Consider the following 25,905-nt stretch of genomic DNA (forward strand, 5'->3'; position numbering starts at 1 on the left):
CATATGCTTATAGATGATTTGTTAAGCAGTTATGTAGTGCTTATGAAGCCTTTATGTATGCTATATAAAGCCTTTATAAGTTGTAATTTTTAATAAGAACAAATATATGTATTTAAGGCCCAGTGTTATTACATTTCAAACATGGCAAACATGTCCCTCAGTGTTGAATTTCTAGGTGAACTTTGAAGGCAGCGATGGATGGGATCAGCATGCACAGTGCACACCGCAAAGGCTGTTACTGTGGCAACCAGGTAAATTGGGATGTGTGGGGGTGCAGCCAGGTTGTGATCAAGATAAGCCGTTGGCGAAATATGACGGAGAAGTCTGTTTCCCTGAGTACGAGTGTACTTTATACACACACACACACACTTATATATATATATATATATATATATATATATATACATACATACATATGCAGTACCAGTCAAAAGTTTGGACACACCTACTCATTCAGGGGTTTTTCTTTATTTTTACTATTTTCTACATTGTAGAATAATAGTGAAGACATCAAAACTATGAAATAACACATATGGAATCATGTAGTAACCAAAAAAGTGTTAAACAAATCAAAATATATTTTATATTTGAGATTCTTCAAAGTAGCCACACTTTGCCTTGATGACAGCTTTGCACACTCTTGGCATTCTCTCAATCAGCTTCATGAGGTAGTCACCTGGAATGCATTTCAATTAACAGGTCTGCCTTCTTAAAAGTTAATTTGTGGAATTTTTTTCCTTCTTAATGCGTTTGAGCCAATCACTTGTGTTGTGACAAGGTAGGGGGGTATACAGAAGATAGCCCTATTTGGTAAAAGACCAAGTCCATATTATGTTAAGAACAGCTCAAATAAGCAAAGAGAAATGACAGTCCATCATTACTTTAAGACATGAAAGTCACTCAATCTGGAAAATGTCAAGAACTTTGAACATTTCTTCAAGTGCAGTCGCAAAAACCATCAAGCGCTATGGACCGCCTCTCAAGATGACCGCCACAGCAAAGGAAGACCCAGAGTTACCTCTGCTGCAGAGGATAAGTTCATTAGAGTTAACTGCGCCTCAGATTTCAGCCCAAATAAATGCCAAGAAACATGAGCAATGGATATTAGACCGGTGGAAATCTGTCCTTTGGTCCAAATTTGAGATTTTTGGTTCCAACCACTGTGTCTTTGTAAGACGCAGAGTAGGTGAATGGATGATCTCCGCATGTGTGGTTCCCACAGTGAAGCATGGAGGAGGAGGTGTTATGGTGTGGGGGTGCTTTGCTGGTGACACTGTCTGTGATTCATTTAGAATTCAAGGCACACTTAACCAGCATGGCTACCACAGCATTCTGCAGCAATACACCATCCCATCTGGTTTGCGCTTAGTTGGACTATCATTTGTTTTTCAACAGAACAATTACCAAAAACACACCTCCAGGCTGTGTAAGGGCTATTTTACCAAGAAGGAGAGTGATGGAGTGCTGCATCAGATGACCTGCTCTCCACAATCCCCTGACCTCAACCCAATTGAGATGGTTTGGGATGAGTCGGACGGCAGAGTGAAGGAAAAGCAGCCAACAAGTGCTCAGCATATGTGGGAACTCCTTCAAGACTGTTGGAAAAGCATTCCAGGTGAAGCTGGTTGAGAGAATGCTAAGAATGTGCAAAGCTGTCATCAAGGCAAAGGGTGGCTATTTGAAGAATCTCAAATAGAAAATATATTTTGATTTGTTCAACACCTTTTTGTGTTCATAGTTTTGATGTCTTCACTATCATTCTACAATGTAGAAAATAGTAAAACATTAAGAAAAACCCTTGAATGAGTAGGCGTGTCCAAACTTTTGACTGGTACTGTGTACTGAACAAAAATATAAACGCAACATGCAACAATTTCAAAGATTTTACTGAGTTAGTAAAAGGAAATCAGTCAATTGAAATCAATTTATTAAGCCCTAATCAATGGATTTCACATGACTGGGAATACATATATGCATTTGTTGGTCACAGATACCTTAAAAAAAAGGTAGGGGCATGGATCAGAAAACCAGTCAGTATCTGGTGTGACCACCATTTGCCTCATGCACCGCGACACATCTCCTTCGCATAGAGTTGATCAGGCTGTTGATTGTGTTCTGTGGAATGTTGTCCAACTCCTCTTCAATGTCTGTGCGAAGTTGCTGGATATTGGCAGGAACTGGAACAGCTGTCGTACACGTCGATCCAGAGCATCCCAAACATGCTCAATGGGTGACATGTCTGGTGCGTATGCATGCCATGGAAGAACTGGGACATTTTCAGCTTCCAGGAATTGTGTACAGATCCTTGTGACATGGGGCCGTGCATTATCATGCTGAAACATGAGATGATGTCGGCAGATGAATGGTACGACAATGGGCCTCAGGATCTCGTCATGGTATCTGTGCACTCAAATTTCCATAGATAAAATGCAATTGTGTTCGTTGTCCGTAGCTTCTTCCTGCCCATACCATAACCCCACCGTCACTCTGTTCACAATGTTGACATCAGCAAACCACTCACCCACACAACGCCATACACGTGGTCTGCGGTTGTTATGCCAATTGGATGTACTGCCAAATTCCCTAAAATGATGTTGGACGCGGCTTATGGTAGAGAAATGTCCATTAAATTCTCTGGCAACAGCTCTGGTGGACATTCCTGCAGTCAGCATGCCAATTGCACTCTCCCTCAAAACTTGAGATATCTGTGGCATTGTATTTTATGACAAAACTGCACATTTTAGAGTGGCCTTTTATTGTCCCCAGCACAAGGTGAACCTGTGTAATGATCATGTTGTTTAATCAGCTTTTTGATATGCCACACCTGTCAGGTGGGTGGATTATCTTGGCAAAGGAGAAATGCTCACTAACAGAAACGTAAACACATTTGTACACAAAATTTGAGATAAATAAGCTTTTTGTGCAAATTGTCAAAGACTCCAATCACGCAAGTCATAGACTGTTGTCTCTGCTACCGCACAGCAAGCGGTACCGGAGCACCAAGTCTAGGTCCAAAAGGCTTCTTAACAGCTTCTGCCCCCAAGCTGTAAGACTGCTGAACAATTAAGCAAATGGTCACCCAGACTATTTACATTGACCCCCCCACCCTCCCCTTTTGTTTTTACGCTGCTGCTACCCGCTGTCTATTATCTATGTGTAGTCACTTTACCCCTACCTACATGTACAATTGACCTCGACTAACCTGTACCCCCGCACATTGACTCGGAACCGGTACCCCTTGTATATAGCATCATTATTGTTATTATATTGTGTTACTTTTTATTTTATTGTTTATTTAGTAAATATTTTCTTAACTCTATTTCTTGAACTGCATTGTTAGTTAAGGGCTTGTAAGTAAGCATTTCACGGTATGGTCTACACCTGTTGTATTCGGCACATGTGAAATTTGATTTGATTTTATGAAACATGGGACCAACACTTTACATGTTACGTTTATATTTTTGTTCAGTGTGTGTGTGTGTATATATATATATATATATATATATATATATATATATATATATATATATATATATATAACTCAGCAAAAAAAGAAACATCCCTTTTTCAGGACCATGTCTTTCAAAGATAATTTGTAAAAATCCAAATAACTTCACAGATCTTCATTGTAAAGGGTTTAAACACTGTTTCCCATGCTTGTTCAATGAACCATAAACAATTAATGAACATGTACCTGTGGAACGGTCGTTAAGACACTAACAGCTTACAGACGGTAGGCAATTTAGGTCACAGTTATAAAAATTTAGGACAGTAAAGAGGCCTTTCTACTGACTCTGAAAAACACCAAAAGAAAGATGCTCAGGGTCCCTGCTCATCTGCGTGAACGTGCCTTAGGCATGCTGCAAGGAGGCATGAGGACTGCAGATGTGGCCAATAAATTGCAATGTCCGTACTGTGAGACGCCTAAGACAGCGCTACAGGGAGACAGGACGGACAGCTGATCGTCCTCGCAGTGGCGGACCACGTGTAACAACACCTGCACAGGATTGGTACATCCGAACATCACACCTGTGGGACAGGTACAGGATGGCAACAAGAACTGCCCGAGTTACACCAGGAACGCACAATCCCTCCATCAGTGCTCAAATTGTCCTCAATTGGTTGAGAGAGGCTGGACTGAGGGCTTGCAGGCCTGTTGTAAGGCAGGTCCTCACCAGACATCACCGGCAACAACGTCGCCTATGGGCACAAACCCACCAACGCTGGACCAGACAGGACTGGCAAAAAGTGCTCTTCACTGACGAGTCGCGTTTTTGTCTCACCATGGGTGATGGTCGGATTTGTGTTTATCGTCGAAGGAATGAACGTTACACCGAGGCCTGTACTCTGGAGCGGGATCGATTTGGAGGTGGAGTGTCTGTCATGGTCTGGGGCGGTGTGTCACAGCATCATCGAACTGAGCTTGTTGTCATTGCAGGCAATCTCAACGCTGTGCGTTACAGGGAAGACATCCTTCTCCCTCATGTGGTACCCTTCCTACAGGCTCATCCTGACATGACCCTCCAGCATGACAATGCCACCAGCCATACTGCTCGTTCTGTGCATGATTTCCTGCAAGACAGGAATGTCAGTGTTCTGCCATGGCCAGCGAAGAGCCCGGATCTCAATCCCATTGAGCAATTCTGGGACCTGTTGGATCGGAGGGTGAGGGCTAGGGCCATTCTCCCCAGAAATGTCTGGGAACCTGCAAGTGCCTTGGTGGAAGAGTGGGGTAACATCTCACAACAAGAACTGGCAAATCTGGTGCAGTCCATGAGGAGGAGATGCACTGCAGTACTTAATGCAGCTGGTGGCCACACCAGATACTGCCTGTTACTTTTGATTTTCTGTTACTTTTGATTTTGACCACCCCTTTGTTCAGGGACACATTATTCCATTTCTGTTAGTCACATGTCTGTGGAACTTGTTCAGTTTATGTCTCAGTTGTTGAATCTTGTTATGTTCATATAAATATTTACACATGTTAAGTTTGCTGAAAATAAACGCAGTTGACAGTTAGAGGACGTTGTGCCAAGAGTGTGCAAAGCTGTCATCAAGGCAAAGGGTGGCTATTTGAATAGTCTCAAATATAAAATATATTTTGATTTGTTTAACACTTTTTTGGTTACAACATGAGTTATTATGTGTTATATGTGTTATTTCATAGTTTTGATGTCTTCACTATTATTCTACAATGTAGAAAATAGTAAAAATAAAGAAAAATCCTTGAATGAGTAGGTGTGTCCAAAATTTGGACTGGTAGTGTATATATAATATATTTACACTGACTGTACAAAACACCTGCTCTTTCCATGACATGTACTGACCAGGTGAATCCAGGTGAAAGCTAGGATCCCTTATTGATGTCACTTATTAAATCCACTTCAATCAGTGTAGATGAAGGGGAGGAGAGAGGTTAAAGAAGGATTTGAGGCTGTTCTGAGGGCAAAGGGGGGTGCAACTCAATATTAGGAAGGTGTTCCTAATGTTTTGTACACTCAGTGTATATTTTATAAATGTGGGTGTGTGCATTAATGTGCTTGTGCTTAAGTGTCCATAACAGTTCGTTTTACACTTTTAATAATTCCCTCCATTGATTCCTTGTTGCTTAATTGGGGCTCAATTCAATCCGCGTTGTGGAAGTTCAGAGGTACAGCGTAATTGAAATGTAAAGGCAATGTTCTAAATATGAACTGGAGACAGTGTCCAAGATGGCTGACCATTTTTTTCAACGTAATCTACTCATGTTTGCATACGCCGTTTCGTGGTGGTTGCCTTCTGCTTTACAGAGCCGATAATGGCTGTGCACTAGCACAGTGCACACTGGAAGCAGCGGGAGCAGCGACGACGTCATCACGTCTTCCAGAAACATGAGAGACATTGGATGAATATAACATTTTATTATCTTCGGCTGTGAGTGATGGAACAAAATCGGCCTTGAAGACAATTACTTAAAACAATTCAATAGATATTTTTAGCACCAAGGTGATAGCGAAAGTGTCATTTTAGGATTTTTTAAATTGGGTTATGGGGCCTTCAGCGATACAGATTGAATAGAGTTGTTCTCTTGTGTGGTAGCTTCTGATGAGCAGTGTTATCTTACACCCCTCACTATGTCTGTCTGTCTGTGTGTGTGTGTGTGTGTGTGTGTGTGTGTGTGTGTGTGTGTGTGTGTGTGTGTGTGTGTGTGTGTGTGTGTGTGTGTGTGTGTGTGTGTGTGTGTGTGTGTGTGTGTGTGTGTGTGTGTGTGTGTGTGTGTGTGTGTGTGTGTGTGTGTGTGTGTGTGTGTGTGTGTGTGTGTGTGTGTGTGTGTGTGTGTGTGTGTGTGTGTGTGTGTGTGTGTGTGCAAAGGCATCATGCCCATAGGGGGCACGTGCCCCTCAGATTTGTCCTGTTCAAAAAATTTATAAATATATATATTAAAATAAATATTAAAAAAATGTGTTGTTGTTTCTCTGTAATACTACTAGCTACCTAGCAATCTTATGAAGTTGGCTTTAGCTAGGTTCCCAATCTCCCAACCCCATACCTAGCTACCAAGAAGCCATTTCAGGCTATCAATCAAGTTAGAGTAGCTAGCTTGTCTATCTTAGCTCGTATGCCTGCTGGCAAGGTTGGTAGACTTTAGAAAAGCAAGTAATTACTACATGTACTGAATAAGACTTACATTTCAAAAAAATAAACCACCAGTCAGGAGGATACAGACATCTCAAGAGGTATGCTTAGATATGCAGAAAAATAAACATATTTTTTACATAGAATTAAGCATAATGATTATGGCTCTAGATTGCAGCAAAAAGCTCTTTCAGGTGTTTCAAAAATGCAAAATTCTCCAACTTTCGGACGGATGGGCCTAGCCCCCCTGCAGACCACCCCTCAGACATCCTCTCGTACTCTGTGCCTCCTCACATTTTTGGGGTGCATGACGCCCCTGTGTGTGTGTGTGTGTGTGTGTGTGTTTGTGGGCCCTACACTCAGCTTTTATTTTTAGGGAACCTTGTCGTTGATCAAGCATGGTGCCAAAGGACTTCCAGGGAAGGACATAGCTAAAACTCCAAGTATGTTTCCACAGCACATCCATCACTGTCCAGCTGACAGCTGTCTCACACATACACGCCACTGCACACTGGGCAGAGCTCACACAAGCATATATCTCTGGCAAAGTCACCCACAGGCATCCGCTTTTGACCGTGGCCCAACAATTTGAATGAGGGTGGGGGTGGAGGGGCGATAGGCCTACAAGGCAGAGGAGTGTCGGAGTGATACAACATGGTCAACATTTTCCCTTGACCCGCCAGCACATATATCTTCACAAAGTGACAGTTGTTGGTGTGGGGGTTAATAATAGAAGTAAACATTGACAGACACTGAACTGTTAGCTATGCCTGTAATTATTTAACAACTAATGTTTCCTTCAATTGGCCCCCTTACTTTTGTGTGGGATGAAAATGACCACAGATAAACAGAGTTTTTCCTTTGACTGAACTGCGATGGAGACTGTTTATTTAATGTCATAATGTGTTTTGAAGTTGAGTATTGAAATCTAAACATTGCTATTTTAGATATCGTGGAAATAATGAGTCTCCAAATAAATATAGAGCGCCTGTCCTATATAAGCTATCCACAAATAAATGTTACTAATTTTAAGAGTAGGCTAACAGAGTAGGCTAATAGAAATTGTAAAATGATCAACAACATACACATGCCATGTGTGACCTACATGGGCTCTGAGCAAAATTCATATTTCCCCCGCCTTATAGATGGAATTGTATCGGGTGTGCACAGGTGCAACCTTGTTACGTCTAGTCTATGAGACCAGGCTGACCTGTGCCGCAGCGCGCGCCCTTACAGCGTTTTTATCTTGGCGCACTCGTGAGACACAGCCGCGCACTTCAATCCGAAACCCGCAGAGCAATGTTCGGTACAAACGAACACGGAACTATTTTGAAACAGTCCAGAGCAGGTAGGCGAACATTATATTAAATACTAAGAAATGAAATAATTTTACTGACGTATAGCCTATTGTTTTTGTGCAGGAAGATAATGCGCGTCTGTAAGTATATCGAGGAGTAGACAAGCCTACCTGTGGCAGATTAGCCGCCTATATGAATCTAAATCGACTTTTACATGCATGAGGGTTATGATATCGTGTAAGACTAGTTTACCCTTCTCTCTGGAAAAAAAGTTAACTGTAAACTGTATATCCAGAACGGATACAATAGTGAGTCGTGGTTGGTGCGTTATTAATTCTGTCAACTTCAAGTCTGGTGCAACGTGGAAGCACTGCCATTGTTGACCCAATAATTGTACTTAATTTCTACAAGATTATTAATGTTATTTAATTACATAAGGCATCGTTTTTATGAAGTAAATCGCATTATTTTGGTGATAACACAAATAATACAAAAGAGCGTAGTGTAGCCAATGTGTCTATAATGCCTGTGTTTTAACATGGTAGTTACACGGGCAGGTTCAGTGGTGGACAAAGTACCTGTCATACTTGAGTAAAAGTAAAGATACCGTAGTAGAAAATGACTCAAGTGAAAGTCACACAGTAGAATACTACTTGAGTAAAAGTCTAAAAGTATTTGGTTTTAAATATACTTAATTTAAAAAGTAAATGTATTTGCTAAAATATACTTAAGTATCAAAAGTAAAAGTACATGTATAAATCATTTAAAATTCCTCATATTAATCAAACCAAACTGCACAACAACATTGCTAGCAACAACATTGCATTTACATTTTAGTCATTTAGCAGATGCCCTTATCCAGAGCGACTTACAGTAGTGAGTGGATACATTTTCGTACTTTTTTCCATACTGGCTCCCTGTGGGAATTGAACCAACAAGCGCCGAATTGAACCAGCAAGCACCGTGCTCTACCAACTGAGCCACAAGTCACCATCAGTCGATTCTTGTAAAAATGTCAATTCTGAAAATGCTTCCCTGTACCTATGTTTGTTGCGGAAGGACCGCAGTTGTACAGAAAAAACATAGGTACAGGTAAGCGTTTTCAGAATTGATATTTTTTACAAGAATCGAATGGCGACTCAATGTCCCGCGACCAGTTACCAAAACTCAACTCTGCCTCGATATAAGAGAATGGAGTTGAGTGTTACTCCACTAGTTATAGGTGTGAATACAGTAGGATTACACATTGTTACATAACAGCTGTGATACCTGGTTTGGCCCCTGCACAATTTCAAGGATTTGCATATAAATCCATATGAGGTGCCAACAGACCACCTCACATAACCTTTTGAGTTGTTTTACATTTACATTTTAGTAATTTAGCAGACGCTCTTATCCAGAGCGACTTACAGTTAGTGAGTGCATACATTTTTTTCTCATGATTTTTTTCTCATACTGGCCCCCCGTGGGAATCGAACCCACAACCCTGGCGTTGCAAACGCCATGCTCTACCAACTGAACTACATCCCTGCCTGCCATTCCCTCCCCTACCCTGGACAACGCTGGGCCAATTGCGCGCCACCCCATGGGTCTCCCGGTCGCGGCCGGCTACGACAGAGCCTGGATACGAACCAGGATCTCTAGTGGCACAGCTAGCACTGCGATGCAGTGCCTTAGACCACTGCATCACTCGGGAGGTTTTCACAGAGGCTGCTAGTGGAGAAGACACACATAGTCGACAGTACTACAGAAACACTGCTGAATATTTCATTGGGCTTCCATTTGACAAAAAGCTCACATGAGGCCAATCAGGCCATTCCTCTTGCTTTTCCTTTACAGAGAGGAGAGCTGAGCTAGGGCCATTACAAACTCCATTAGATTCCCCCTCTCCCTGATACCCCAGATAATGGAAAAAAATTAAGACTTCAGAGAGAAAGGTTTGAGACAACCCAACAAGCCACTGTAGCTGTAACAGGGTTCAATGAATCAGCGTTGAGATGCAGAGTTGAGTGTTTTACCTTTTGATTAGTGATATGACATGAGGCTTAGGAGTGAACTGAAAAGTGACTGATGCAATGGGCTGAGAAGTTCATGCTCGTCATTGTTTTACAGAAATTGTGGAGCAATAGCTCTTTCCTTAACTTTGGCAACAGCAGGCCAAGCCAGAGAAAAAATGGCAAACATCTGTACCAGCATGTTGTGGTCTAGCGCATCGGGGAAATCCCCTCCCCCTTCCTTTATTTCCATGCCTTACTGTACTTAGTATTTGCTTCAGTGCAAGTGTGTAGTCTACCTATACATGTTTAAAGTAAATGCAATATAGGCTAACGGAAGAATGATTCGAAAGATATACAACAGTGACATAGTGAATAAAGACATCTTATTTAAAGATTCTTATAGATAATCCCTGAAACTGAAACAGGGACTACCTGGTTTCCTCTTTCTATCTGTGGTTTATTTATTAGAACCTTTTATTTCTTATCCACTTCTTAAGAGCAAGGAAAGTAACGGATAGGGTTGACTGTGGAATTCAAAAGTCAGACGGTAAGATTACGGCTAGGCATAATCTCACCTCCCATCCATTCACTTGCCCTCACTTATTTTACACCCTTCTGACTAAGGAGTTGTTGCAGGAAAGTCTAATTGCGGGTACTGGCCCTTTAGTGTCATTGAATGCCGTCACTAGCAGTCACATTCCAGTATTTTATCTACATAGACATCTTAGGAGATGCAAACCATTTTTCAGGAGCGGGACACTAATCCGGGCGCTTATAAGAAATCCCGCTATGCCCTCAGACGAACCATCAAACAGGCAAAGCGTCAATACAGGACTAAGATTGAATCCTACTACACCTGCTCAGAGGCTCGTTGGATGTGGCAGGGCTTGCAAACTATTATGGACTACAAAGGGAAACCCAGCCGCCAGCTGCCCATTGACGCAAGCCTACCAGACGGGCTAAATGCCTTTTATGTTAGCTTCGAGGCAAGCAACACTGAAGCATGCATGAGAGCACCAGCTGTTCCGGACAACTGTGTGACCACGCTCTCCGTAGCCGATGTGAGCAAGACCTTTAAACAGGTCAACATTTACAAGGCCGCGGGGCCAGACGGATTACCAGGACGTGTACTCAGAGAATGCGTGGACCAACTGGCAAGTGTCTTCACTGAGATTTTCAACCTCTCCCTGCCCGAGTCTGTAATACCTACATGTTTCAAGCAGACCACCATTGTCCCCATGCCCAAGAAAGCGAAGGTAACCTGCCTAAATGACTACCGCCCAGTAGCACTCACTCAGTAGCCATGAAGTGCTTTGAAAGGCTGGTCATTGCAACAACACATCTGCCACGCTGAACCTCAACACGGGGGCCCCTCAGGGGTGTGTGCTTAGTCACCTCCTGTACTCCCTGTTCACCCACGACTGCGTGGCCAAGCACAACTCCAACACCATCATTAAGTTTGCTGACGAAACAACAGTGGTAGGCCTGATCACCGACAACGATGAGACAGCCTATAGGGAGGAGGTCAGAGACCTGGCAGTGTGGTGCCAGGACAACAACCTCTCCCTCAATGTGAGCAAGACAAAGGAGCTGATCGTGGACTACAAGAAAAGGAGGGCCGAACACGCCCCCATTCACATCGACGGGGCTGTAGTGGAGCGGGTCGAGAGTTTCAAGTGGCCACCCGGACTATTTGCATTGACCCCCCCCCGCTGTTTATTATCTATGCATAGTCACTTTACCCCTACCTACATGTACAAATTACTTTGACTAACCTGTACCCCCGCACACTGACTCGGTACCGGTACCCCCTGTATATAGCCTCGTTATTGTTATTCTATTGTGTAATTTTTTTATAAATTTTTACTTTAGTTTATCTAGTAAATATTTTCTTAACTCTATTTTCTTAAAAATGCATTGTTGGTTAAGGCCTTGTAAGTAAGCATTTCACGGTAAGGTCTACACCTGTTGTATTCAGCGCATGTGACAAATACAATTGATTTGATTTGATTTGCTGTTTGTAAAATGTGTCACTCCTGTTCTTTGTTGCCATTGGTCAAACTTGTCTCTCATTACCACTCTTCTCCTCTCATTACCGTGAGTGTTGTCATGGCACACAAAACTGCCACTCAAGCCAAGTGCGGCTCTCCATTTATCTAATAAGACAAAACATAATCTTCATTATCATCATCTTCCCTGTCCCCTACAAATGACCTTGGTCTGATACACCCTCCATACCCCAGCAGGGCTTTTAAATCTAAATCGGATCAAACTCTTCCACAATTTTTTGTTGATTGTGGAAGAGTTTCCAGCAGCAGAACCAGGCTATCATTCTCACCAAGGCGTCTCTCATCAGGTCCTTCCTCTGCCACCAACCCACCACTTGGGTGACACCATAATTTTCACCTGCCATTCGGTTGCCAGATTGAAAGTGGTGTTCACACCTCCATTACCCCAGCGTACTACGTGTGGGTCTCTACTGGGCTTTAGATGTGAAGGCAGCTGGGTCAGCTCTCTCCTGTGTCTTTCTATGCATGAAAGGAGAGAGATAGGCCCAGCGCTCGTTCTGCTCTCCTCCATGACCCTGCATATCCTTCATTCTACAGCTTGGCTCCTCCTGCTGTCTCAGAAGCGTGTTCTCTCAGGCTGGATGGAGCTCAATGCCTTGGCATTTCATAGCTGTCGTTCGTCTCAGTGGAAAAACCATCAGCTGTGAAATTGAGAATAATCATGTGGAACGGGATTGGTGTGGAGCAGCTCGAGCTGGAGTCTTCACTATCATTTGACTCATGGCAGCACTGATGATGGACTCAGCCCAGGAACAAGCTCCACAATCCAAACAAAAAGGTCCTTTAAAATGTCTATAAGACATTGTACATTCTCCATGTTTCTCTCGTATTTTTAACCAGAAGATAGGCTAGGTTTTGCTTTTTTGGTATCAAATCTGACCATTCTGACTTATGGCGATGCCAAGGAAGCTCTTTAAAACCTAGACGTATTTATACATTTAAAAAAAATCTTAGAATGCCTCATTGTTTAACTTTCTAACATAGTATTTTACTCATTAAGTCATTGAGTCTACGAAATGCGTAGGTTCACCGTGCTCCCTGATGATGAGGGCTGAAAAGGGGAGGGGGACGGACTTGGGCACAGATGGTGGCACCACCTGTCCTGTGGCAGGGCCTAAATCCTACATTTGTCAGGGCTACTCACCACGACTGGTGCCCCATGGTGTGTGCCCCTTCAGACGGATCTCATGTCAGACAGTTACACTGCCGATCTTTAGCTTAGTGGGAACTGGTAGTCCAGCGGATAAAAGCCCAAAAAGACTGTTGTGCACTTGTGCACTTTCGCATAAAATCTCATGCTATAACATTTTTCTCATGTACCATTAGCTATCAAGTAGTGGGGGAAATGTTTAAACAGTCACTAGCCTAATACTGGGAGGTATGGTATGGTCCTTCTGGTCAACAGCTCTAAATTGTGCGCCAGTGAATCATTTCAATCAGGATGGTAGTCGTGTGACTAAACTGATGACATAAGCCTGAAGATTTAGCCTAACAACGGTAGTGTTTTTGTCTTACTTTCATGACTGACTCTCGCCAGCTTGTTTTGGAAGGCTCTCACGAAAGATTGCTTTTCTACAACTTTCCCTCATACGCAGTCTCTCTTTTGACCGGCACTTTCTGATCACCCATCAGAGAGAGAGAGGGGTTGAGTGAAATAAGTGTATTTGGCGGTGATTAAAAGTCAAAAGAAGACAGCCAATCTGTCCCAGTCCCCATGTAATTCTTCCTTTAAATTGATAACCATGACCTTTCCATGGCTGCTCTGGTGTAAAGAGAGCTGGACAAAGCATCCCCCCAACCCAACCCCACAGCTCTCTGTAAATCTCCAACAAACTGTAATATCTCAAGCTTAAGAAAGAAAAACACTTATTTAAGGCTCTGTTGAGATGTGACAATTGGCAGGGAAAGATCAATAGATGGGTGAAATGACACAACAAGTTGGCCAATGCTGGGCTGTGAATTAGCCTACTCTGCAGAGAAACTATAGTTCATTGGTCTACATGTTGGCTAGTTGATTAAAAAGTGTTCCTTTATCTCTCTTATTCACCTCTCTGATATACTGAACATCTCTGTAAACGAGTTTCCTTTAAAAGGTCAGAGTGATTGTCTTGCTAGTGAAACACAGGTGGAATAACTAGACTTGCCCTCAAGAAAACACCATCTCTGTGTTAGGCCATATTAAATGTTTTAGTTTATGTGCAGTCTGTCAAGATGTTTTATTTTAATACCAGTTATTGCTAAGTATTGACCAAGTTATTTCACACAAAAAGAACACTAACCCCGATAACAATGTTTGAAGACGCTTTCATCCGAAGTTGATTTGCTATCTTTCCATTTAAAGGTCAGAGAGACCTTTATTGGCAGATTGGATAATATGATGATTGATATTGTGCCTATTAACACGACATTCACAACAATACTGTATAGCCTACACACATACATTATAAACGATGTGGACACCCCTTCAAATTAGTGGATTTGGCTATTTCAGCCACACTCGTTGCTGACAGGTGTATAAAATCGAGCACACAGCCATGCAATCTCCATAGACGAACATTGGCATTAGAATGGCCTTACTGAAGAGCTCAGTGACTTTCAACGTGGCACCGTCATAGGATGGCACCTTTCCAACAAATCAGTTCGTCAAATTTCTGCCCTGCTAGAGCTGCCCTGGTCAACTGTAAGTGCTGTTATTGTGAAGTGGAAACGTCTAGGAGCAACAACGGCTCAGCCGCGAAGTGGTAGGCCAGACAAGCTCACAGAACGGGACCGCCGAGTGCTGAAGTGCGTAGCGCGTCGGTCCTCAGTTGCAACACTCACTACTGAGTTCCAAACTCGGCTGGAGTGTTGTAAAGCTCGCCACCATTGGACCTTGGAGCAGTGGAAACGTGTTCTCTGGAGTGATGAATCACGCTTCACCATCTGGCAGTCCGACGAATCTGGGTTTGGCGGATGCCAGGAGAATGCTACCTGCCCGAATGCATAGTGCCAACTGTAAAGTTTGGTGGAGGAGGAATAATGGCCTGGGGCTGTTCTTCATGGTTCGGGCTAGGCCCCTTAGTTCCAGTGAAGGGAAATCTTAACGCTACAGCATGCAATGACTTTCTAGACGATTCTGTGCTTCCAACTTTGTGGCAACAGTTTGGGGAAGGCCCTTTCCTGTTTCAGCATGACAATGCCCCCATGCACAAAGCGAGGTCCATACAGAAATGGTTTGTCAAGATCGGTGTGGAAGAACTTCACTGGCCTGCACAGAGCCCTGACTTCAACCCCATCGAACACCTTTGGGATGAATTGAAATGCCGACTGCGAGCCAGGCCTAATCGCCCAACATCAATGCCCGACCTCACTAATGCTCTTGTGGCTGAATGGAAGCAAGTCCCCACTGCAATGTTCCAACATCTAGTGGAAATCCTTCCCAGAAGAGTGGAGGCTGTTATAGCAGTAAAGGGGGGACCAACTCCATATTAATACTCATGATTTTGGAATGAGATGTTTGACGAGCAGGTGTCCACATAATTTTGGTCATGTAGTGTACACTAAGGCACAAAACGTTTTTTTGTACTACATAATAGCTCCGTGCAGTCTAATTTCTGAAGTGAATAACTAAGATCTGATGGAATACACTTCTGTCATGTAATTAGTATAATAAATCCCCATAAAAATCAGTCTAAGCTAGAGATATCTGTTTTTTTGCATGGCCTGCATTTTAATCCACCGCATCCACCATTATCGGCCTTCCGCATCTGCAGTGAAAGGTGGCAGAGCTACGGCTGTGTTTGTCAGAAGTGGTCTTCTCTGTAGCATCCAAACGGTTTGGCCTACAAAACTATTATGAAAAGGTGAGTCTCTTGCGAACACGTACATGTCGGTTGTTGATGCCCCCAAAACTTGTCTGAAGGTAACCCGGTACCAGTTTAAAAATGAATGGAAGGGGGGCCTCCCGAGTAGCGCAGTGGTCAGAGGCACTGAATCACAGTGCTAGCTGTGCCACTAGAGATCCTGGTTTGAGTCCAGGCTCTGTCGCGACCGGGAGACCCATGGGGTGGCGCACAATTGGCCCAGGGTAGGGGAGGGTTTGGCACTAGCGACTCCTGTGGTGGGCCAGGCACAGTGCACGCTGACTCGGTCGCCAGGTGTACGGTGTTTCCTCCAACACATTGGTGCTGCTGGCTTCCAGGTTAAGCGGGCACTGTGTTGTGTTTCGGAGGACGCACGACTCTCGACCTTCGCCTCTCCCATGTCTGTACAGGAGTTGCAGCGATGGGACAAGACTGTAACTACCAATTGGATACCACAAAATGTGGGGTGACTATGGTGACTATGGTCCCAGCTGCCTTGAGATCATTGACAAGATCCTCCCGTGTAGTTCAGGGCTGATTCCTTACCGTTCTCATGATCATTGCAACTCCACGAGGTGAGATCTTGCATGGAGCCCCAGGCCGAGGGAGATTGACAGTTATTTTGTGTGTCTTCCATTTGCGAATAATCGCACCAACTGTTGTCACCTTCTCACCAAGCTGCTGGGCGATGGTCTTGTAGCCCATTCCAGCCTTGTGTAGGTCTACAATCTTGTCCCTGACATCCTTGGAGAGCTCTTTGGTCTTGGCCATGGTGGAGAGTTTGGAATCTGATTGATTGATTGCTTCTGGCTCCCAGGTGTCTTTTATACAGGTAACAAGCTGAGATTAGGACCACTCCTTTTTTTTTTTTTTCTGTCTCTCATTGTTCAAAACCTACCATTAAAATTATAGACTGATCATTTCTTTGTCAGTGGGCAAATGTACAAAATCAGCAGGGGATCAAATACTTTTTTCCCTCATTGTAGTACAGAGAGCCTCTGTATTTGAGTCATCTAGAAACACCTATTTTAAACACACACTATGAGGTCATGTCTCAAATAGGGTAGTAAAGAGGGGTGTGACTTTCACCTACCCTCAGGAGGACTGCTAGCCTGACTACCCATCCAATTCGCTCTGGCTAAACGCCACGCCCACTAGTGTTTCTTCTCCACGATGAGTCTGGATTTGCTTTCCTCCCTGACTCCTGTAGAATGCGAACACATTCTGACCATACTGATTGGTCCCAGAAGCCGATGGGTTCGGCCAGAGCCGGCCTACATGATGACATTATCAATATTTGTTACTCTGATTGGTTAGAGATGATCTAATCACTAATTAATTTGTTTTGTACAATGGGATCTGTATCTATTTCATAATTATTTTACCAACATTTTCAAAAATCTACAAACAAATATTTTTTACATTGCTCCCCTAATGAAAAGGCCTGAGTTAAACATAACACCTTCAAATTAAATTATACAATTATTATACATTGGGGTAAAGGGGGTGTTTGAGAATAAAAACCTAATTCTGAAGGCATATAAGCAAATAAATGAAATGAACTTGTGCTCATCTAAGGACTACTCCTCTAGATGATGCATCATGGGTGAATAAAACTTTATTTAAAAACTGATTGGAGTTTTTACAGGAACTTGAAAAACTGTTACTGTAATGAGACACATGTCCACAGACACTGTGTTTGTACATAATAATTATGATAGATTCATGTAAACTTCAAGTAGTATACAATTGTTATGATTTAAGGACAAGCTACAGCAACATATTTTGTGTTTTATTCAAATAAGTTAGGTTTTTCAACAACAAAAAAAATATAAAATGACCCAAGAATTTAATCTGGATGCATTTTTTGGTAATGAGAATTTGGGGTGAAAATGAAAGAAAATCTGGAGAAAATGTAAATTGTATTTAAAATAAGAAACTTTCCCATAAACTAGACATATTAGTCCTCAGAATGATAGTGTAGGGTTTGCACAAGGTGCTTGAGGTGCTCAAAGTACTTGAATTTGGCACTCTGAAATTCAAGTTCTGGAATACCTTGAAAATCTGACATTTTCTCAAGTTGGTACTTGAAAAGTACTTGAATTAAAATGGGAGGAGAACAGAAAATCAGCAAATATGTTAATATGAAAAATATTATAAAAATGTATTGGTCTTGCGAATTAATTTCCAGGCAGACTACCGAGTTTTATTTCCTCACGTGTTTCGCATTCTGGTTGCCAAGCGAGCTCGCTCATTTCACCAACACTGCCACTCAGCCAGGCAGGTACAGAACTGACTGATTAGGCGCCGCCAAACATCACATCGATATCTAAAACGCCAGGCAAATGTAGATTCAACCCTGCCTGGCAGGATATTGATGTTTATGAATGGGTTTTGCCAGACCCAACCAGGGATGGAGTGGAGGGTAAACGCACCTTTTTATTTGTGAAATAGCGTTTACTCACCTTTTTATTTTATTAATGATCATTTACCCACTTATTATTGCGTTCCCAGTGTTGATCAACGCTCAGAAGGCTTCTTGATCTGAGTTCTAATCGCGCCTACCTCTGCGAATGAGTGGAATCATGAATGATTCATGTATGCTCGTTATGTTCGCCTGTTTCCCCGGATTTGCCTTGTTAGCAGCGCATTAATTCACCACTCTGTCCAACGAGAAACGAGCTACCTCAGCCCAGACCTACAGTGGCAAGTAGCAGAGAGATGCCACTGACAGTGGGAATTATTTTAACATCCCTCGACCCCTGCCATGTCAACAGACATCCCCCAAACAAACCCCCTCTGACTCTCGGAGAATGAGTGTACAATTGGTAAATAGTCACTGATATTTCAGTGAGATGTCTAGCTAGCTAGGTAGCTCAAGGGCTCTGGCTACAGTGAGGGAAAAAAGTATTTGATCCCCTGCTGATTTTGTACGTTTGCCCACTGACAAAGACATGATCAGTCTATAATTTTAATGGTAGGTTTATTTGAACAGTGAGAGACAGAATAACAACAAAAAAATGTCAAAAATGTTATAAATTGATTTGCATTTTAATGAGGGAAATAAGTATTTGACCCCTCTGCAAAACATAATAATAATAATAATAATAATAATATGCCATTTAGCAGACGCTTTTATCCAAAGCGACTTACAGTCATGCGTGCATACATTTTTTTTTGTGTATGGGTGGTCCCGGGGATCGAACTCACTACCTTGGCGTTACAAGCGCCGTGCTCTACCAGCTGAGCACGGCGCTTGTAACGTGACTTACATGACTTAGTACTTGGTGGCAAAACCCTTGTTGGCAATCACAGAGGTCAGACGTTTTTTGTTGTTGGCCACCAGGTTTGCACACATCTCAGGAGGGATTTTGTCCCACTCCTCTTTGCAGATCTTCTCCAAGTCATTAAGGTTTCGAGGCTGACGTTTGGCAACTCAAACCTTCAGCTCCCTCCACAGATTTTCTATGGGATTAAGGTCTGGAGACTGGCTAGGCCACTCCAGGACCTTAATATGCCTCTTCTTGAGCCACTCCTATGTTGCCTTGGCCGTGTGTTTTGGGTCATTGTCATGCTGGAATACCCATCCACGACCCATTTTCAATGCCCTGGCTGTGGGAAGGAGGTTCTCACCCAAGATTTGACGGTACATGGCCCCGTCCATCGTCCCTTTGATGCGGTGAAGTTGTCCTGTCCCCTTAGCAGAAAAACACCCCCAAAGCATAATGTTTCCACCTCCATGTTTGACGGTGGGGATGGTGTTCTTGGGGTCATAGGCAGCATTCCTCCTCCTCTAAACACGACGAGTTGAGTTGATGCCAAAGAGCTCCATTTTGGTCTCATCTGACCACAACACTTTCACCCAGTTCTCCTCTGAATCATTCAGATGTTCATTGGCAAACTTCAGACGGGCCTGTATATGTGCTTTCTTGAGCAGGGGGACCTTGCGGGCGCGGCAGGATTTCAGTCCTTCACGGCGTAGTGTGTTACCAATTGTTTTCTTGGTGACTATGGTCCCAGCTGCCTTGAGATCATTGACAAGATCCTCCCGTGTAGTTCTGAGCTGATTCCTCACCGTTCTCATGATCATTGCAACTCCACGAGGTGAGATCTTGCATGGAGCCCCAGGCCGAGGGAGATTGACAGTTATTTTGTGTTTCCTCCATTTGCGAATAATCGCACCAACTGTTGTCACCTTCTCACCAAGCTGCTTGGCGATGGTCTTGTAGACCATTCCAGCCTTGTGTAGGTCTACAATCTTGTCCCTGACATCCTTGGAGAGCTCTTTGGTCTTGGCCATGATGGAGAGTTTGGAATCAGATTGATTGATTGCTTCTGTGGACAGGTGTCTTTTATACAGGTAACAAACTGAGATTAGGAGCACTCCCTTTAAGAGTGTGCTCCTAATCTCAGCTCGTTACCTGTATAAAAGACACCTGGGAGCCAGAAATCTTTCTGATTGAGAGGGGTCAAATACTTATTTCCCTCATTAAAATGCAAATAATTTTATAACATTTTAGACATGTGTTTTTCTGGATTTTTTTGTTGTTATTCTGTCTCTCACTGTTCAAATACACCTACCATTAAAATTATAGACTGATCATTTCTTTGTCAGTGGGCAAACATACAAAATCAGCAGGGGATCAAATACTTTTTTCCCTGACTGTATAAGACAGGTAGCTAGCTATAACTAGCTGGCTACAAGGAGGAAGTTAGATGCTAACGTTGAACAGAGCCTGACCTCAGCAGGAGCAATTGACTGAAATTAAGCTAGCTATAATCAAAAGATCGGCCACTATAAGTTCTCATAACAAAATACCATTTCTTTATAGAGAGTAGTGAGACAGACAGTGGTGAGTCAGGCTGCAATGAAGGAGGCAAAAGAGATACACTGAGAGAGGAAGCATTGAAGCAAGCAGGGAGAGAGGTTAGTAGTACAGTGGTTCCCAAACTTGGGGTCCGGGACCCATGTGGGGTCCCCTAAAATGTAAATAGGGTCCCCTGAGCGAGTCTTTCATCTTATCAAACACATTAATTACTTGTTTCTCTTCAAATGGGTATAGAATACAAAAATGTAGGGTTAACTAAGTGCCTTTTACACGGTCAGAATTTAGTTTCATGCATTATGCATTGGGACAGCCTGTGGGACCTAAAATTTACAATTTAATATTATGTACACTGAACAAAAAAATATAAATGCAACATGCAAAAATGTCAAAGATTTTACTGAGTTACAGTTCATATAAGGAAATCAGTCAACAAATGACTGGAACGAACTACAAAAATCTCTGAAGCTCGAGACACTTATCTCCCTCATTAACTTTAAGCATCAGCTTACCGATCACTGCACCTGTACACAGCCCATCTGTAATTAGCCCACCCAACTACCTCATCCCCATATTGTTATTTACGTTGTTATTTATTTTGCTCATTTGCACCCCAGTATCTCTATTTGCACATCATCTTCTGCACATCTATCACTCCAGTATTAATACTAAATTGTAATTATTTTGCACTATGGCCTATTTATTGCCTTACCTCCACAACTTACTACATTTGCACACACTGTATATAGATTTTCTATTTTCTATTGTGTTATTGACTGTACGTTTTTGTTTATTCCATATGTAACTCTGTGTTGTTGTTGTTTTTATCGCACTGCTTTGCTTTATCTTGGCCAGGTCGCAGATGTAAATGAGAACCTGTTCTCAACTGGCTTACCTGGTTAAATAAAGGTTAAATAAAAATAAATAAATAAATTATCAGTCCGGACTTACCACGCATGTATGTGGTAAATAAGTAGTGAAACACGGTTAATTGAGTAGAACTTGTAAGGTAATAATTAATAGTAAGTTAATTTATTTTTTTCATGAGGTTGTGGCGATATACTGTCATCTGTTGGCGACTTATAACAATTGGACAATAGGAACTATTACAAATTGATGGTCCTTGAAAATAAATATGAGTGCTTGAAATAGTACTTGAAAAGTACGAACCCTGTAGTTGATTTTTGCAGATGCATCATGGTTTTGTAACTAAATTTGCTACAGACACTTTAAAACTGGTTTCATGAGAATCACCCTGCTGTCCTTCACAGAAATGTGAATGAGGTGGCTGTAGAGGGAAAATGTGGTTGGTGCAAGCCACTAACCCACTTGGTTGGGCCATTTAAGATTAGGCCTACAGGTATTTTTGACAGCTGATTTTATTGCATTTTTTAAAAGAGAAGGAAACTAATAACATCCTTTCAGAAGGTGTTTAGACGTGGGACACAGGGGTGGCATGACACACATGTATGTCTCCATCCTTTACACTCCACTGTTTTCTATCAGTCCCCATACGACTTGAACATCCTACGTCAGTGTGTGTGTTTGTGTGTATGAGTGTGTGTGTATATGTGTGTGTGTGTGTGTGTGTGTGCGTGGAGGAACGAGGACAGGAGGGGGTGGTTTAAAAGACTGTGTCCTCCCAGGTCCAGAGGAGATGTTTTTTCCCCTCCCTCTGCAGATCTCTCGCCTACTCTTTATACTCGACTGCGGTGTGTGTGTGTGTGTGTGTGTGTGTGTGTGTGTGTGTGTAGTTTTGTCCTGAAGGAAGGATGTGATGTTTTAATCCCTAGCTGAGTCAACCGTAATTTAGAATTGAAAATGAAATGGAGGTATTCCTGCAGTGTGGAGGTGAGCCTGCCAGGGTAAAAGCAGGGATGATTGAAGAGAACTGTAGGCTACATTGTAAAAAAATAAGAAAAGGAAACTAATGATGTTCTTGCATGTATTACATGTAACTCCGGTGACTCAAAACCATGACATCTTGACCTCTTTTCTCTTTAATTTAGCACTGGCAAATAACAGTGCACTCATCATTACTAGGCTCATAGCAACCAACAGATTCAGACTTAATATGTAACCTACATTTATATTTACATTTAAGTCATTTAGCAGACGCTCTTATCCAGAGTGACTTACAAATTGATGCATTCAACTTAGGATAGCCAGTGGGACAACCACCTTTTTTTTATGGGGGGGTGGGGGAAGGATTACTGTTATACTATTCCAGGTATTCCTTCAAGAGGTAGGGTTTCAAGTGTCTCCGGAAGGTGGTCAGTGACTCCGCTGTCCTGGCGTCGTAGGGGAGCTTGTTCCACCATTGGGGTGCCAGAGCAGCGAATAGCTTTGACTGGGTTGAGCGGGAACTGTGCTTCCGTAGAGGTAGGGGGGCTAGCAGGCCAGAGGTCGATGAACGTAGTGCCCTCGTTTGGGTGTAGGGTCTGATCAGAGCCTGAAGGTAAGGAGGTGCTGTTCCCCTCACAGCTCCGAAGTCAAGCACCATGATTTTGTAGTAGATGCAAGCTTCAACTGGAAGCCAGTGGAGTGTACGGAGGAGCGGGGTGACATGAGAGAACTTGGGAAGGTTGAACGCCAGACGGCTGCAGCGTTCTGGGTAAGTTGTAGGGGTTTAATGGCACAGGCAGGGAGCCCAGCCAACAGCGAGTTGCAGTAATCCAGACGGGAGATGACAAGTGCCTGGATTAGGACCTGTGCCGCTTTCTGTGTAAGGTAGGGTCGTACTCTGCGAATGTTGTAGAGCATGAACCTGCAGGATCGGGTCACCACTTTGATGTTAGTCGTAGAACGACAGGGTGTTGTCCAGGGTCACGCCAAGGTTCCTTGCACTCTGGGAGGAGGACACAATGGAGTTGTCAACCGTGATGGCGAGGTCATGGAGCGGGCAGTCCTTCCCCGGGAGGAAGAGCAGTTCCGTCTTGCTGAGGTTCAGCTTGAGGTGGTGATCCGACATCCACACTGATATGTCCGCCAGACATGCAGAGATGTGATTCGCCACCTGGTTATCAGAAGGGGGAAAGGAGAAAACTAATTGTGTGTCGTCTGCGTAGCAATGAAAGGAGAGACCATGTGAGGATATGACAGAGCCAAGTGACTTGGTGTATAGAGAGAATAGGAGAGGGCCTAGAACTGAGCCCTGGGGGACACCAGTGGTGAGAGCACGTGGTGCAGAGACAGATTCTCGCTACGCCACCTGGTAGGAGTGACCTGTCAGGTAGGACGCAATCCAAGAGTGAGCAGCGCCGGAGATGCCCAACTCGGAGAGGGTGGAGAGGAGGATCTGATGGTTCACAGTATCAAAGGCAGCAGATAGGTCTAGAATGATAAGAGCAGAGGAGAGAGAGTTAGCTTTAGCAGTGCGGAGAGCCTCCATGACACAGAGAAGAGCAGTCTCAGTTGAATGACCAGTCTTGAAACCTGACTGGTTTGGATCAAGAAGGTCATTCTGAGAGAGATAGCAGGAGAGTTGGCTAGAGACGGCACGCTCAAGAGTTTTGGAGAGAAAAGAAAGAAGGGATACTGGTCTGTAGTTGTTGACATAGGAGGGATCGAGTGTAGGTTTTTTGAGGAGGGGTGCAACTCTCGCTCTCTTGAAGACGGAAGGGACATAGCCAGCGGTCAAGGATGAGTTGATGAGCGAGGTGAGGTAAGGGAGAAGGTCTCCGGAAATGGTCTGGAGAAGAGAGGAGGTGATAGGGTCAAGCGGGCAGGTTGTTGGGCGGCCGGCCGTCACAAGTCGCAAGATTTCATCTGGAGAGAGAGGGGAGAAAGAAGTCAAAGCATAGGGTAGGGCAGTGTGAGCAGGACCAGCGGTGTCATTTGACTTAATAAATGAGGATCGGATGTCGTCAACCTTCTTTTCAAAAGTCATCCACAGAGAGGGAGGAGGGAGGGGGAGGAGGAGGAGGATTCAGCAGGGAGGAGAAGGTGGCAAAGAGCGGAGATGGTGGCAAAGAGCTAGTAGTATGTTAGAGTGGTTTTCCCATTTTCAAAGGTAGTAGTACATTTTGTCCTGTTGAGAAATGTCAGAAGCCCTTCAGTAACACATTTTAATCTGTGCAGCTGCAGCTTGAGGACCTCAGGTTTTTCAATGTTCAGTTTAGCACAGGGGCAAACGGACATGGCGGCCATTTCGAAGTTTCTTTGGCCTCATGGTGTTTCTTCTCCTCCGATGACTTTGCTTAGTTAGCACCTGAGTTTACAGTTTTCTCATTAAGTCTAACAAAACGTTTTGTTCTGAAAATTCTAGGCCATTCCTTTTTATTCGAATTGTATAGTTTATCCTTTTAGTTCTTTCAGTACGCATACGGAAAAAAATACATTTCAATATATTTAACGTCATGTAAAACGTATTTCAAATACATGTAGATACATTTGCATCTTTGAACAAATGTATGTAATACCTTAAAATGTATTCCACATATGCATGCACATACATTTGCTCAAATGCATGTAATGCCTGACAATATTCCTGAAATGCATGACTATGACATCTAGTCTACAGGGTAGCCAAAGTGGTTCCTAATTCGGTTTCTTAAATTACTCTTTACGTATTGATCAATAAAAAAAAAAAAATTGTGATTGCACTAGGCAGTTAAAAATACAATTATTTGAGTTATCAATTTAAACAAAAACTATACGTCAATCAACGCTCCACAATATGCCAAAGTGTAGGTCTAGGAGTGTAGGTCTAGGTCTTGCGCTTCAAAGGAGTGGTATTATACAGCTCTACAGTGGATAGTTAACTGTGTTATGGTGCGTTCGTAACCAAGTGAGAAGTGGGAATTTACCACATCTGGGAAAAATTCATGATTGGCCTGGTAATTACTAGTTAGTTAAATCAGCCATGAATCCCCTTGTGACAGGGGGAATGGAACCTTGTTGTGTGCAACAGAGAGGGGCAATTGAATGCATGATTCACAAAAAAAATTAAATGCCCAGTGCAGTCAAAAACTAGATTTTCCTGTATTTTTATATATATATATATATATATATATATATATATATATATATATATATATATACAGTGGGGGAAAAAAGTATTTAGTCAGCCACCAATTGTGCAAGTTCTCCCACTTAAAAAGATGAGAGAGGCCTGTAATTTTCATCATAGGTACACGTCAACTATGACAGACAAATTGAGAATTTTTTTTCCAGAAAATCACATTGAAGGATTTTTAATGAATTTATTTGCAAATTATGGTGGAAAATAAGTATTTGGTCACCTACAAACAAGCAAG

General features: G+C 42.9%; 1 protein-coding gene across 1 annotated transcript in view; it reads left to right on the top strand.

Moving 5' to 3' along the window:
* Positions 1-7,914: 7,914 nt before the first annotated feature.
* The window catches only part of LOC311130972 (zinc finger protein 385C-like), a gene marked incomplete at both ends in the record, with an annotated part of 127,317 nt that continues 109,326 nt past the window's right edge, over positions 7,915-25,905 (top strand). The window contains one exon of the mRNA XM_084163815.1: positions 7,915-7,963. Within this exon, the coding sequence (XP_084019941.1) occupies positions 7,915-7,963 (49 nt within the window). The remainder of the gene's footprint in view (positions 7,964-25,905) is intronic.

The sequence above is a fragment of the Coregonus lavaretus genome (assembly GCF_964263955.1).
Source record: "Coregonus lavaretus genome assembly, chromosome: 1".
Taxonomy (NCBI): Eukaryota; Metazoa; Chordata; class Actinopteri; order Salmoniformes; family Salmonidae; genus Coregonus; species Coregonus lavaretus.